The following is a 17,225-nucleotide window of genomic DNA, read 5'->3' as shown; positions in this document are numbered from 1 at the left end:
GAGTGCATTTGCCATAGGGCTAAAGGATCCATGTCTTGACACTGGATTTTCTTCTGCAGTTGTTTCCACTTCTACATATAGTTAAACACACAGTGAACACAGAAAGGGAGAATCTGACTCCAGAGCCTACCAGTCAATCACAGAGTAGACCCAGAGTCAGTTCAGATTTGATTTTAAATCACTGAGACCAAAACCCATGTTTCCCACACCCCGGAGCAGGACTGTTTGAGGAGGTGGGTTGATTCCTCTTTCATTTTAACTACCAATTCCACTTCAGACCTGTCAACGCCAAAGCAATAAACTTCTGCAGAAAGTACTTTGATAAATCACACTGCAGAGGCAATCTTTTCATCAAAGAAACCTGCACCAGATCCATTGGCAACGGATATTCTCCGTGAATCCACTCACAGAATTATTGCTATAGGAAGCTCTTGCCTGCTGTCCTATCAATGTGTTAATTTTTGACCTGGAAAAATTGCCCCAGATTGCATGAGAGGAACTCCAACGGCATCATTTACTCTAGAATTGCTCCTTCCTTGCAAACTGGCAAGAATACAAGCTCTGATAGTAATTTTGCAGTTTGGATATTCATCTTAGGTGCTCTGTAACTGCACTGTTGTAGCATTTGAGCTTCTTGTTTCTCTAGCTTGTTTCTCTTTCCAATAACTCTGTGAACCAGAGGGTTTATATGTCAGACATAATTATCATCACTCTAACTCATTGAATTTCATTCCCAGGCCCTGATCTCCTAATCCTTCACAACTACAAACATGCTGTCTCACTTCTGAACAAGCCAGCTAGTTCCTCCCAGAAAAGATCCAGACAGAATAGTCCCAAAAGGACAAAACCATGCCAAGTTTTTCTCTCTCTAATCAGGGCAGCCCATTAGCCCTACCCAGAAGTCAGGTCTCATTCACACAAATGCCTCTAAACATCTTCATGTCACTCTTCGGGGTCCGCAATTTGCTTCCTCAGCATCACGCCATGAAAACATTTCTCTGGCAGGCTAGAGCACAGTTATGTTATTGCTTCCAGCTCTTTGAACTGAAAAATCTGAAAAAATAATGACGATGATTTAGTGCCACAGGAGAGCCACATGAGAAGCAGGCCAATTGAATGCTTTGCAGCGCAGAGTGGACGTGGCTACTTTGCTCCGCGGGGCAGCAGCCCTGAGCAGCATGGGCACGAGCCAGTCCACGCTCATTACCCTCTCCTGCACTGTCCACAAACTCAATATATACTTACCAAATTTCAGGCACAGGTGTAACGTTCAGACCCGCAGAGATTTTAGACCTAACTCCCAGTGAAAGCTTTGCTGCTCTGAACCTAAATGACCTGAGCTAACACAAAAAGACTGTAACAAAGCAAAGAACTAAACTCGAGTATCCTAAACTGCAAGCTACCCTCCTAAGTCTTAGATCAGCATTCATTTCTTTTCTAGTTACAGGGCTGCCTATAAGGAACTCTACATAAATGAAAAGTGCATATCCCACACACACCCCTGAACTGTCATAACACCAATCCCACTTTCAGTTAGAATCTTCAACTTTTGTGCTGACGTTGTTTTACCGTAATTAGTTGGTAAAGGGATCTTAAATGAGTGTTTTTTATTTACAATACAAAGAAGAATAAATTAACCTTATTTTTTAGCTGATCTTCTGCCAACACGTGCAAGTATAAAGATGAAAAGCTAAGCACACAGATGAAGATGTGACTTTGCCCAAATATGTTTTTCTCAAGTTTCTATTTACTTATTTATTTACACAGGTAACTATTTACTCAAGTTGCATGTCTGTTACATGGTGAGGAATAAAATTAACTTGTCTACCTCGGTACAATGTTGAGAGGATTAATTGGATTAAAATTGTCAAGGATTATGCTATACAGTGTCATGTTGCAGCTTGTTTTTTTTTATCCTAATAAAACCAAACCAAAGACTTTAGTCTTTCCTGAAATCTCTAGACAGACTGCTTTAGGAATTTAAAGAGAATTCCTTTCACACTGTTGTTTTCTTCTATCCCAAACGGCATCTAAAGTATCACTGCGTACATCACTTTCTTTCAGCCAATTCATGGTTTTAAAATATATGTATGAACAGTGCATAATGATGTCCTACTTGAACATTAAGTATTAAAGTTTGTTCCTTTGAATATATTTGCTGATTGGTAACAACTATGAGCCTGTCCCAGCGAAATGTTAAATCTGATACATACATTTTCCTTTCAAAATCTTTGAGATTTTATTTCTTCAGTGAAGAGCACTACAACCCCACTGTAGACCTTCCAGACTAAATTATTTTCCTATGACCAAATGGTTGCCAAAACGAATACTGCATCTCAAAATGATTTGTTCCCTATTAAAAAATAAATAAATAAAATCATTCTTACACTTTCCAAATTCACTCCTTGAACTGTTTGGCATAGCCAGCGATATTGTCATTCACTCAAATCTTAACACTTTCTATGAAGTGACTACTGCTTCAGTGTACATCTGTTGGGCATTCACACAGAACGTGGTTATCAAGGACTCCAAAGTGCAAGTTATCAGCAGGGCAAGTTATAAAAGGGCTATGAAACCTGTCCCACTTTGTGCACTGAATGTGAAACCAAAGAACCTTCAGCAAATACAACAGTGGTAACTGGGGTCACAGGAGTAAAGATTATACCTTCTGATTAGTTCTTTTCACAGGGTATCAGAAACTTAAGCTGATACATACAGATTAAAGGCTGCATTTACTTTCATTTTGTGAAGGCAAAATTCTCATACTCTGTGCCAGAAGATGCCTTTGATATATATACACTGGCATGAAATAAAACGACTCGGTAATACTACATTAAACAGAAAGGGGGATTTTAAATTTACAGAAGATACAAAATGCAAAGTTACAATTCCTACAGTAATCATGACTTAGCTCCTGTGGGCTCGGTCCTGCAAGGTTCTGTTCTGTGGTTACAATCCAACAAGGAAGTGAAACATGCCAGCAATTTCACCCATTTCAAAGGACCTACTCATGCAATTTAGCTTAAGCAATTTGCTTAAGCTTTTTGCTTAATCAAAAGTAGATCACTAAGCACTTCACAGATCTAGGACCCTTACGTGTAAGGAGTGCATCAGTCATTTAGGGGCAAGGTTAGAGAAAAATTTCCGTCAAAACCACACATACGATCATTTTGAATTCTCTAGCACAACCAGATTTACTGAATATGCTGCAAGAGCTCAATTATTTGGAAAAGATAATGCAGTCATTTCAGGCTACATGAAATGTTAAAAAAAAATAATAATTTTAAAAAATCAACACTTCTGTTTTATTGTTTACAATCTAATCAGCTTCAAGTAGAAGAATGAAACTGCTTCCCATTAAAAATAAGAAGTGGGCATTTAGGTACGTAAGATAGTTCTGGAAACAGACTTCACAAAAATCACTTGCTGTTCACATAAAACCTGTCTGACAGTGTTTTGACACATACCATCAGAGGTGGGGATTTTGCATCATTCTGCACAAATTCCAGCTAAAGTAGCTCAGAGATTGAGGGAAAACGCCTGCAAACTGTCTGAAAGATGAGCAGAACAGAAACTGCTCTAAGGCACTGTATCATCTGCTGCTGCTTAAAGTTCAAAGCCAAGAAGGTCTCCTCCCTGCAGAACTGCCTAAAGAGGACAACGTGAAGGTGACAGGGTGCCTTTCTCCTCCCTGAGTATCAGAGCTGCCCTCTGCAGCACATCACCTCTCAGGTGGCAGGTAAGAGCCATGCAGCTCCCCTTCCCTCGCATTTGCTGTGGCAGTAAACATCAAGAATCTCAAGAAGATGGAAAATGTATTAGCTCTCTTCATTTTCTGTGAAAGCAAGGTTATATTTAACTGTTTCATGCTCTGTATTGAACCTGAATTCCTTGTGTCAAGAATGTTTTTCTCCTTCAAATCCTAGTTGATTCCCAAGTAACAAGATAACATGAGGACATAATGTGTCCTTGTTCAGCTATTCCAGAATACAAATGTTAAACCCTGCATAAAATATATGCAATGATTAATGGCAATTCATCATGCAAGGCAAATCATTTTTACATCTACCCCTTCTGCCCCTTTGAGGTGGAAAAGGCTGGGACAAAGGAGAATACCATGAAACTCCTCTGAGAAATCTTGGTTGCAGTTCTGATATTTCATCTGAGTTGGCAATAAAACCAAATCCCAGGAAAGAGCTAAAAATTGGACCACACTGTATATGTCTCTGCACTGCTTTAAACAGGCCAGGGGTTATGCACAGAGTTGTGCCCAAACCTGGCAACACTAATAGTTGAAAAGAAGGTATCAAACGGGTTAGCTGTTAATGAAGCTGTTGATATACTTAACCCCCCAAAAGCAGTTTTAAAGTCTGTAGCAGAATTTGCAGACACGCTATAATAAGCTATATTATGGATATGTATTGAAGGACCCATGCTTAGGAAGGCACAACTCATAAAGGAGAAGCTAGAGAATACACATGCGATACTCTGAGCCCACTTTATGTATAGTAACACTGCCTTCTACTTGGTATATGTGATATTTTACATAATACTCTCAGTGCTGTACTACACATCTCCACATACTGCTTTTTTACATAGAGCCCAGCAATGAGAAAATGTTTTTTGTACTCGTTGGAGTTCACGAGTCAGTTGAGCCTCTCACAAAGATGTGAAGATCAGAGGTCCTGATCCTACGAGAACGTATCTGTAATGTTTAAGCTTGTGAATACTCAATTCCGTGTTTAGAGTTTACAGCCTGATTAAAGGCTAGACATGAGCAGGGAAAACTCATAAAAGGAGGGAGAGAGGATGAGGGTAATGGCAAGAAGATCATATTACTACATAAAATAGAGAAATTGGGCAGCCTTACTGGTTCCAGGCCACTACATCACATGGAAGCAAATTTATGTATGTGAATATAAACAGACTTCACTGATCTTCAGTCACACATTATTACTCAAGAATTTCTGGTAGCCTTCCTGGTAAAAGAGGATTTTGGAGAGGAAAATGAAGCACGAAAGTGACTTTATGGTGGATCAACAAATTACTGAGGCAGAAGAGGCTGCACTGATACACGTCTAAGGCAGCAGAATTCTTGCTTTGAGAAATTCACCTCTGAATTTTCGTCTCACTTCTATCTGCAGACCTGAGGTGGCATTTAGTTTGCCATTTCAAAAAAGGGGATGCTGAATGAGATTGCTTATTTGAACACAACCTCGTTATTTTGAATACGAGAACATTGTATCACATCCGAGACTGCCTGTGAAAACTAACCAACGATTTTCCATTCAACCTTTCAAATTTCATTAAATGCTGCAATAGGAACCAACGTGATGGATTTATGTTATCAAAAACATTGTGAATCCTACTAAACCTAAGCTGACTCGGCTGATAAATAGTCTGCATGCTGATCGCATCAGTTCATCCAACATTTTCTATCTTGTCAGCCACAGTCTGACCCCTGCGCCCAACCAAAACAAAAGTCCAAGTTGCTACTAAGACAGATCTGGATTTCAGGCAGTTGTAGGATAATGATGTCCTTGTACTCCTTTTTTTTTTTTAAAAAAAAAAAAAAAAAGAATACTTATTTATTTGGGGGATTTTCGATTTGGGGATTATTTAATTTGGGGATTTTTCAACAGGCCTGCCAGTTAGAACTCAGTCACATAGCTTGAACTGAATATATTACTAGGGCATACACCCCCTCCTCAGGCAATTACAGGGTGGAAAGTAAATCCAAAGTCAGTTATCAAGATTTTATCTTCCCAGTTACAAACACCTGGAAATTAGGAATTACAACATAATGGTGGGGCAGTAATAATTTTATGGTTATGTAGGGAGTGAAAATTACACTTTTTTGTGGTCTGCAACTTGCTGTGTTCATCCTTAGAGTGGTGCCAAGAGCTCTATTAACCTCAGAGATCACTGCTAATACTCAAATCCAAAATGTTAAAAACCATAAAGATGGGAAACAAACGTATTAAGCCCTCAAGCTCTAGTCCTAGCGAGTCTTGAGATATCAGATCTAAAATTCACCTTGTCAAGCATGTCCTCACACTTCATAAATCTCTATGGGGAAGTAATCCAAAGTCCAGTGAAGTCAGCAGGAAAATTCTTTCCGCTAGTTTCAGCGGGTTTTGGATTGGCCTCCAAAAAAACAGAACTTAGGAGAGCTACAGGAGAGAATCCAGAATACCAGTTTCCAATGGTATAAATCATTAATCTATGACTCCTGAAGTTCCTGAGATACCAGTTTATGTTGAAATCAAAATGTGGGCTAGGAGGGAATAGGTACAGGGGTCAAGGGATAGCAAGCAGAATTATATGATTTCAAACATAATCATGATTGGGGAAGAACAGCACAAATAGTGTTAGAGCCCATGAACTTTCTTTCCCAACAGTAATCAGAGTGATTTTTAATAGCTGCAATTTGTGCAGGGCAATAAAAATATACTACTTTGTTGTGTTGCATAAATACTAAAACTGTTAACTCTCCAACTTTTCTTGCATTTCAGGCACAAGTAACTTAAAATTTTACCACTTGATAAATGTGCACAAAATAAGAAAAACAGATCTTAATATGTTGCAGCATTAGATGGTGCGTGCATAGAAGCTGTAAACCTGAGAACACACAGAGTAAGCATTTTCCGACAATATAGTTCTACGATTAAAGCAAAGGTCTTCTTAGAGTTGCAACACATCCGAAGTTGTGAAACAGGAGCAATTTGTTTAAGTGACAAATGAAAACAGCTTACCTAATCCTTTTAGCAGATCCTATCAATTAAGGAAAAAACCCTGTCTTCAGATGAAAAAGCCCACCTTACAAAAAGAGATGTGAAGCAAGATTTCCATGGTACTCGTATCCAAGCAGGACAGGAACTGAGAGAGTCTAAATAAAACTACCTAAGTAACTACGCTGGCTTTTTGCTCCACAAATATCAGTTTAAATATGTTTTGAAACAGACCTCAGTTTGGGCCATAAACTGAGCAGTTTGAGTACAAACTGTGTTTGGCAGTTCTATATTTTAGGATATTTACTACATGCTATCATTTAATGTTCAAAGAATCATTAAAAAAAAAAAAAAAACTTACATTGTTTTCTCATCTCTTTAAGTTGATCCTTAAAGTATATGTATTTTTCATTCTTTTCCAAATCTGAGTCACTGTTCTTGCTCTCCAGTGCAGTGAATTTTTCTTTTACTAAGTTTTTTAAATCTGGTATATTTTCTGGTTTCTCTTGTTTTATCTGTAAGGAACAAAAAAAGAGAATGCTGTTATTCACTATGAAACATATTGCAATACAAAGCAATAGATGTCCAACAAAAATTCATGAGCATAATCCTACTTTTTTTTTTTTTTGACTCCAGTTAGGCATTCTGCTCTGAAACCATAAACTGGTAATTATTTATTTCAAGAGAAGTAACTATAAAACGTAGAGATTAACCTCCATTGTCATTTAACTCATGTAATTGCTGTATATGTGGTATATCTTACATTAACAATAAGGAAAACTAAATGTCTGGGGTCACATTTACTTCCGTGAGTGGTAAAGGTCAACAACAACCAGCATGAGTGATCATGAATGGAACCAAAGAATACGACTCTGTTCCAAAGAGTAAAGATGACTGAAAAATAGAAATAACATTTTTAAGTGTTAAAAACCTCCCCCTCATCATTTTTCAATAAGGTTTGCAGAATCTTATAATCTCTATGCATGATTGGTGTAATAACATCAGTATACGCCATACAGATAGCTAACATACAAGGGAACCGCCTCAATTTCTTTGTGTCGTGTAAACAACAAGCATTGTGCCATACAGGCACACCATTTCCCTAAAAGCCCCTGCTTGCAGTATTGCCTCTGGAATGATGTGAAGAATAAACGCCTGGAAATAATATGGAGGTCACCACATAGGCAATACGAAGCTATTCCAAGGATGCAAAAAGGACTTTGGGAACCCCCCAAAAAAGCTATAATTAGAATGTTCCCTTCTGTTTCTCAAGCCAACATTAAATTTTAGGGCACTGCGCCTTTGGCAGGTCTTCCTAAGAGCTAGCTGCTACCAGTGCTGGGCTAGGGGTGGTGCCGTGCAGTGATGACCTGCATCAGTACAAACCCTGACAGAAAGCAGCATCGCTCAAATCCTTAATCCTAAACACTTTCTGAACCAGACAAAGATTATTTCTACTCTAGCCTATCAGGAAAAACAAGAGAGAAGGAGGTAAGCACCATTTCTGCCGAGCTGCTCCTCCCCAGCCGCACACGTTAAATTCTGCCCCTGAGCACATGGACAGCAAAGAGCCTCCTGAGGAAAAAATGGTCAACTTCAGTATATCAATTATAGGTTCCAGCATTCATAGAGAAGTTGGAAATCCTACAGAATTAGTAAACGTTTGTGTAACGACGGTTCCATAGAACTATGTTTTCTTCCAAGAGCAAAGCCAGTTTGGCACATTTACTTTAGGCAGGTGCAAGTTATGGCAAGAAAAAAAAAATAAGAAAAAACCAACATGCACAGCCAGGTGATAGCATGCAGTTTTCAAAGGCACCTGGAGATGAAAGATCACCTGCTACAACATCCAACTGCGAATGGGACAGACATTGTACCAGGGGAGCACACTATTAAAGACCAACAGCAGGTTGCTTAGACCGCTGCATAACACCAGGCAGTCGCTTACAGTCCTCATCCTCAGGAATTTGGCAAAGGGAGCAAAGAAAAACAGACATCCTGTGCCTGGGGCAATGGGTCAATCATACGCACACGAAAGATTGATCTGTCTCAGCATCATTGCAAACTGCTGTAAAAGAGACCCCATCACAGTGAATACCAACGTTGATCTGCACTAAGCTGGAGGAGAAACTTGGTCATCAGCTGTGCGCAAGCACGGGAAAGCAGTTACTACACCAAAATACATTTTAAATATATTATAAATCCAACACATGATAAAATCGCAATTTGTCTTGGACAATATATAGTGCAGACATACTCCTTTCTGGGACAACTTTGTCGAGCTGTTTTTACAGCCTGACACAGGACCACACTCACAGGCACAGCCCAAATAATGCCCAGTCACTAAGAGGTGCCCTCATCAAGACTGAGCACCATGGCCTGATAACATACCCAAGATCCAGTTGTGCATCCTAAAAAAACCCCGAGTGCTTCAAGTTGCTGATATTCACACAAAGAGTGAAAGGAATGCCTTGGACATTCATTACAGACATCCGTTTGCCACAAAGATAACGTCAATAATCTTTGCCTCTCCGCAGGTACTAATGTCACACATCGATGTGGTTACATCAGGCTCTTTTTATCTATTTCCAGACTCACAAAAGATGTGAATGCAGAAATTCTCCAATTTAGTGTCTCCAGTAATCCCGGCTGAGTGGCAGGTGCAGAGAAGGGCACAGCCACTGTTGGCTCAAACACCACTCCCTCAGCTCCAGCTCCCAGATAAAGGATTTTGCACATGAGCAGAACAAAAGCAGGAACCATAACTTACACTTAGAAAAAGGACAGATGTTTGAGAAGCCACATTATAGCCATACAAATAAGTTTTGGCCTGGCACCAGTAGAGCTACAAGAAGCTGTGTGTAGACATCCATACTAACCTCAGGAGCCCCCCTTAGCTGCATATCTACATGCACTTTTTGACAGATACCTAACCAAGTACAAGCTATACGTTATTTTCTAATGGCAATGTGAACAATTCCACCATTTATCAAGGAAAAAAGTCGTTCACAGCAGCTATTTTCCCAATAGCAATGCATGAAGCTGTGGGGATAGTCCAGCAATGTAGTGTACGTGACGCAGACTCAGACAACCACTTAATGTAGAAATCTATAGTGTCAGATGAGACAGATGGTCAAAGAATGCTCCCTCCTGTAGTTTAACTTATTTCACGTGTTTACAAGATTAAATTCAGTTTCTGTTCACCTCCAGATGATTGCTTTCATTAAAATGATTAACAGGGACACCATCCCTGACCACACTCAATATTGTATTGTCACATATGCAATTACTAAAATGCCAGGTAGACCTTCTGGAAGGTCAACATGTCACAGGTGAATAATAAGGCATGTCCACCCACTGTAATAACAAGTAAATACATTTGCTGTGCATAGGCAATTTCTCTTTGGTGCTGTACATCCTATGCCATGAATAGGGTGAAGAATGGTCTAACTCAACAACACACATGACAAGAAAAGAAAGAAAACTTGACATCCATCCTAGTTCCTCACAGTGGGACAGCATTGCAACATCTTACGCACTGCATCAGCACGACACACTTGCAGGTACCTCACAGTTTTCTTTAGTACTCACCACCCACTCCTGCTCTACAGATTCATGATGGATGTAGTGATGAGATCAGCAAAACAACATGAAGGAGGGCAATATAAACATAGGGCAGAGCTAAGGGATGGGGCAAAATTATCAATATTCCAGGTAACAAGTTGGGGTCGTACTTCTTTTTGATCTCAGGAGTCAGTGAGATAAACGCTCGCCACCAAACCTGAAGCCACCAGCATGTTCAATTTGTCAGGAAAAATTACTTCACATGGGAACCATGAAAGACATGTTAAGCAAACGACTGTTCATTTAGTAGCACTGTCAGCCAAAACCAGCATGCTAAGCAACACCTTGCAGTCGTTAGTCAATCCATTGAGAGTAACATTGATTTTGAAATGGGGCGGAGGCATACACACCCTACCAAGCATCCTGGAAATGACATATAACTATGAACTGGGAGTGTTCGGGACATATGGTAAAAAGAAGTATCAGTCACAACAGCTTGTTTACAGCAATAGAAAAAGCAAAAGCATCTGCTGTGACAGTCCCATAGCAGCAAAGAACCACACAGGCATTTACATGGAAGCTCAGCCATGAGAACAGGCATGTCGTATGTTATGATTATTAATGGTACACGTGATCTACTAGCAGCGCTGATAGGAAAACAAATTTAGAAACACACACCAAAAAGTAGTGTTTAGAGAAACGTAGCTGTGGTATACCTATCAAATGATACATTTGTTCATGGCATGATCACAGCTGATAGATAGACAGAGGTTAGTGTGTTTGATGGGCAATGCTTATGAAGGAAGCCAGTTCACGTCAGGTCTTTGACTTCTATCAGTACATATCCCTAATAACCTTTTGCAGGTTCTTTCACCGGTACGATGTGTATGGTATATGCATAAACAGACTGTGCCCCCCAAAATTAAGCTTTTTGCAATGCTAACTTGCATAAACCTAAGAAATCTGTAAACTCTGGGAATCCTAAGTGCCAGTCTGGGGAGCTTTTATTTCATTGATTAGCACAATAAAAAAGGAAATAAGCTGTTCTGTTCCAGATCAATCCCAAAACCAGTTAGGTTGGACCAGCTTGCAGTACCAAACTATACACAGTAAGCATCAGTGTCTAACAAGGCACTGCTGAGCACAACTCTGCATGCAGCACTGCAGTGTTTAGCAATTTGTCCTTCCCAGTATTACATCTCAAAGCACTTTGCAAGCATTAAATAACTTAGCCTCAAACATCCATTGTGCCATATGTACAATTAACTGTATTTTACAGAGAGTGAGACCGTGGCATGAAGAGATGAATAGCTTGGCCTAAGCCTGCACAAGGAGACTGCGGCAGAACCAAGAATAAATAAATCCCAGTCCTCTACTTTGAGCACAAACCCATCCTTTACCTTCTCCTTTAGTTGAGGGAAAGTTCAAATTAACACATGCATTTGGTTCACTCTCATCAAAGAACCCTAAAACAGCTTGTGGCTGCTTGGAAAACTTTGTGATAAAAGGACGGCATTCTTTGTACCACAAAAATGCTTCACTGGACTTTGTGTTGCAGTCGTTCAGCATGTGACATCCCAAAGTTAATTTCTAGCTTTTACCTTCTTGTCTCTCTAGCACAGAAGTCCTTTAGCTGCATGTTTTAAATCCTGACACGGTTCCTACGTACCCTCCCGCAGGGTCATCGTTTATGTTCCTTGGTTTCAAGGAATTTGCCATTGCCATTCATTTTATTTTGCTGAAATTTCCTTCCCACACCTGAACCATGCTGACATTTTCTGCACAACCTGCAGAAGAACTGTTCTTTCCAAAGAATTCAGAATTATCTCCTTAATCTTTCAAGCCACAGGTTATTTGTTCCCTATAATTTAATGCCTTAAAAATATGGACTTGTAAAGTTTAATTTATGGATATTATTGGCATTTGGTATTTGTGAGGGAAAGAAATAATCCTGTTTGCTAATGACCTTTTTAATGACCAAGTCAGCTGACGTAGCATAATTTCTTAATTTTCCAGATTCTTTGTTGTTTCATTTATGAAAGGGAGAGTGATTACTCACCCAGTGCTAAGAAGCTCAGAGGTATGTAGCTACCTAGATATTTATATCCTTTTGGGACAACCCAAAAAAGGATATGCTGGCAGTCTCTGGCTAGCTCTAAGCTCAAAACTCGTAGCAACATGGACTGTATTTACACTACAGCCATGTGTCTGTGAATATGCTTATGCAACACTGATAGCAGTTGTGCCTTTTGAAGAAAAACTTGGTGTCTCATGGCTCCTGTTGGGACAGAATGGCTTACCTCTGTGAATTTGATACTGTATTGGAACTCGGTCAACACTTTTGCAGGCAACTTTAGGTACTTCAGGACTTTGCATGACCAGCTGAAGACACCCTACAAAGACCCAGTTTTCAGAACTCCAGTATCTCACACTTTCTGAATTGGCATCGCTTGTCTGACCCAGACACAGAGGTACCTACACCTACTTATTTCAGAGAACAAATGCCAAGGACTGGCTAGCTGTAGCAGTAAATATGGACATTGTCAGAATAGCCTTGCTGAACTCCTCCATCAGATAAAAATAACTCTTCTTCCTTTATTTAGATCTGCTATGCAGCAGAATCAACCAAAATGCATGGCACATATCTTTCTTGCTTAATGATTCCTACGTCCTATTATTTCATCCTTACCTCAGTAAATAATTTATTATTACAAATATGCAGCCTTTCAACACACACATTTATTTTACCTCAGGGTAAGTCAAAGTTTGCTGTGATTATTTATTACAACCAATTTTTTTTATTTTTTTTTTCACTGAGAGGGAAAATAACATGGGAGCTAAGTAAATTTGTGGGTTGAGTCACCCATACTCTTTGTGAATCATGTGAGAACCAACTCTAAGTGAGTCACCACTGTAACTGAATCAGGCTGCAAAATTTCAGCTTAACCTAAACAGTCATTTATTATTCTTCAATGGCTGGATTCAAACCCTTAGCAAATATCAGGTCATTTGTTGATGCGCAAATAAAACACAGCTCTTGGAAACGTCTGCAAGAAGGGCGGTCAGAAAGGATATCATCATTCAGCAGCAGGGTCGGCGCTAGTTTGAGCACGGCTCTGCTGCAGCCAGGGTTGCCTCAGGGCCCACATCTGATCCAGGAGATCCAACACCTCTACAACACCGTGGCTGCAGGGCTGGGACTCCGGTTGAGCAACACCTTCGCAGACAATTGTGAAACGCCAAGAGAGGCATATTTATGAGGGCTGACCCATACTTATGACACATAGGGCCTATTAACACCGTGCCAGCACAACAGAAAATGGCTGTCAGCACGTTTCGAAGATCCCAAAACTCTGCCAGAGTTAACAGTCTGAAGGTGAGGTAGGGTTGCGGGGCCTGGGGAGCAGCACGTCAAAATGGCGGCAGCAGCTGAGGTATTACCCTGTAATGATATGGTTATACCCATCCATGGCTTATTTTCCCTACTAAAACACAGCTGGAGATGTTTAACCTTCATAAAGCAGGCACAGAGGCTGTGTGCTGCTCCCGGGCTCACTAGGGTATTTCCAAGTGAACTCCTTGTACGTTGGAGTCATCTTGCTAAGGCTATGAAGGGACTTTGGCCCACTCTGTTTTTCTTTCTCCTGTTTGGAAATGAACCATATATACGGAGTGGGATTAACTAAGTGAGCACCAGGTGAAGAAACAAAATTGCCAGGGCGCAAATGCGAAGTTTACAGCCCGAACAGGATTTTTTGGGGTTCTCAGCCATTACAAGTTTCACCTCAGGTAAAACGTGGTACTCCTCATGTATTTTAACAGAAAATAAAATGCTCTATTTTCCCCTGTTACCCACTATGGTAGAGACAAGATTGTTAACATCCTTGTGTTTCTCTCCAAGACCCCCTGAGCCTTGCTTTGAAAAGTCCAAAGGGGTAAAAAGAAGTAGTGAAAGGGGATCACATTTGAATATCAGCACTGAAACTACTTGCTACCAATAGTGTAAAACTAGCTCATAAAGACAGCAATAAACGCAATCATTACAGGTGAGGTTTTCCCAAAATACCAAAGTGAAGAAAGTTAATGGATATGTAGCACCTTAATCCCTTCAGCATTCCTAAAAGCTCAACTGTCTGTGGTTTGCCTCAAGGCTTGGACTGAATTTCCTTAGCGACTATAACCAACTAGAAGTCTGTCCTCATCTTGTTTCTCTTTAGCTTTTCAATATATGATGTATAAATATACCAAGCAAATCACAGGATTTAGGAAATACTTATGGAAACATCCAAGAATTATGTTTCAAGACACAATGTAGATACTAACGTTTATTTCTCTACATAAAGTTCTGCCACAAACATAGTTTATACACACGGCCCAGGAGAGGTGCACCACATCTTGTCCTAAGCAATTTTGCCTGAGCACAGATTGAGGCCTTTAATGGCAAAAATAACTACTTTTATCAAAATGTGGCTTTGTTTTCACAGAATGTTAGAAAGTGGGAGGCAGGTGGTGCATCACTTTTAGCAAGGTTGATTCAGCAAATGCATCAGGCTGTTGAACCAGTTTACCAGGTTGCTGATTAATTCATATATTTAGAAAAAACATTAACATGGATATTAGTATTGTGTGTATGTGTGTGAGTGTGTTTAATGTCCCACTCAAACTGATGGGAACTTAGACATTGATTTCAGTGGGAGAAGAAAAAGGCCCTAAGGTAATTTCAGACTAACAACCTGTTTACTCTTGTATGGTTCTGCCTGGTTGACTGAGATCACTAAAACCCATGTTTTCCATAGTGTGGAAAGGGCTAAATCCTAAAATAAGCACAATTCAGTATTATCTTCATCAACTCCTACAAAATCCTGTTGATTTATACCAGCTGTGAAGCCGAGCCCTGTTCAAATACAAAGTGCGACTTATTCTCGTTGGACAACTGCACACATCATATATTGTTAAAATCAGCTGATTTTCCAGAGGGATGTTTTCCACATTCCTCAGTGTAATAAATGGCTCAGGTATACCTTTAGTGAAAGTCAAGCAGACATTTTCAATTTTTACTCTTTTTTTTTTTTTCCAATCTTTTTTGTTCATCTGATGAAATTCTTGTCCCCTGAAAGTTCTTTAGCACTGACAGCATTTCTTCTTCGTACTCTCTGAAACAGCAATGTGAGTCATATTGTCATTTTTTATTAAGACTAAATGTAACCTTTAAACTTGTGGGAAACAGCAATAAGATTTCTAAGTACAGACTCATGCTTTACTTGAATTGACATTAGTTGAAAAACATATATCCTGTCTGACACTTGCAGCCTAGCCTCACTGAATTAATATATCTATATTAATACGCGGATCGAGATGGCAATCAATCCATCAGAGCCAGCTCCACCTTTAGCACAGATGACTGATTTCAGTGATGGTGCAGAGCTGCACTAACCAGAAAAAAAAAAAAAACAAAAAAAAAACTGAGTGCAACTGCAGCTGCCCCAAGAGTTCAATAGGAATAGATAGCACCTAACTTACACCTGCAGTGGGTGCTAAAGTGGGTGCACCTTACCTAAATGGCAGCCCCAGTCTGTGCCCTGGAGCAAAACTGCCTTTAACTTTGCAGGTTACTGGGAATGCCTTAGTGACAAATCTCTCCCTTGAGCCTTTCCACACATCACATTCATCAATCATTAATAATGTTTTCCTATCTGGCTTCCTATTGGGACAGTCCTCAATATAATGATTAGCCACTAAATCCCAGGCCCTACTTCCATTCTGATCCTTCTTGTTTTACCAGTTCTGGCCGACGGCTTGCATCTCTCATGCTGTCTTAGCAAACACCGTGGGCTTTCCTAGTACATGCACAAGTGATCCTCTTCTATGAAGTTGCATAGGACACTCAGGAATGCTAACGTACCCCTTTTGCTATGCAGGTGTCCCCAGTTTTTATAAGTTCCCTGCAGGCAGCGTATCATGCGACAGAATACAGCAGTATTTTCAGCTGCAGTTCTTTTTCTCCTTTCTGCTTACAGATCCCATCACTGTTGCTAACACAGTTCAGCAAAGCCTCAGAAACTGATCTGCGTCAGAAAATTCGGATTAAGGGGCCTTTGTATGCTAAATTAAGCTGCTTATATGTTCCTCTGTAGTCACCATTTTTTGCAAAGACAACATGTGCTATGTAACAGCCTGGATTAATCTCGTCTACATTACCACCCTACACATCCCTCCATGGATTTTCCAAAATCCTTGGAATCTGTCCCCACCTTTCCTGTTATCTGTCAGAGCACCAAGAGGCTGCTTCTTGCCAACTGATGGTGCCAGTCGCTGGCACTCCACCTCTTCCATTTTCAAAAGAAGTGCCTTCGCACCTTCTCTATCCTGGTTCTTCTGCTGTGGGAAAGCTCTTCATAAACATGTGGGAATGTATCTTTAAATCCTTCTTCAAAATCTTCTTCAACATCAAAACGTTTAAAAACATTCTCCTTTACTGTGATGCCCACGAACCCCTCCACAACTTTCCACCTGCTGCTGTGCCATGTCAGCTGTGTGTCCAGCGCGCCTGGTCTCAACTCCCTGTTTCTGGAACATCCCCTTTTATACAGAACCTCACAAAACTGTGTCCCCAGAAATATGATGAAGACTGAACAGCCTTTTTATTACAGGTCCTTATATTGACTTGCACATCGTAGCTCAAAACCAGCTTGCTTATATACTTTCTGCATTAAAGCGAACCTCAAAATTTATGAATACTGTATTAAGCTATAATTAAACAAAGTAGTAGTGATAGTGATAACTAACTGTAAGGTGGAGAGCAGATGTAATCTGCTATCTGACTGCAGAATAGAAAGCATGGAAGAAGAGTTTTTAAATTTTTATAGACATTTCTTTTACAGTTCTCCTGAAATTTATATGTGATGCTTTTTTTTTAAAATGTAAAGGTAA

General features: G+C 39.9%; 1 protein-coding gene across 2 annotated transcripts in view; it reads right to left on the bottom strand.

Annotated features, from left to right (window-relative positions):
* Positions 1–17,225, bottom strand: part of NSMCE2 (NSE2 (MMS21) homolog, SMC5-SMC6 complex SUMO ligase) — a 127,918-nt gene that overhangs the window by 61,679 nt on the left and 49,014 nt on the right. For both annotated transcript variants that reach the window (XM_082755031.1, XM_082755032.1), the window contains one exon: positions 7,093–7,246. In XM_082755031.1, the coding sequence (XP_082611157.1) occupies positions 7,093–7,246 (154 nt within the window). The remainder of the gene's footprint in view (positions 1–7,092; positions 7,247–17,225) is intronic.

Source organism: Aythya marila, assembly GCF_965140915.1.
Source record: "Aythya marila genome assembly, chromosome: 2".
Classification (NCBI taxonomy): domain Eukaryota; kingdom Metazoa; phylum Chordata; class Aves; order Anseriformes; family Anatidae; genus Aythya; species Aythya marila.
Note: the sequence above shows the minus strand (reverse complement) of the source record. Positions and strands in the feature narration are given on the sequence as shown.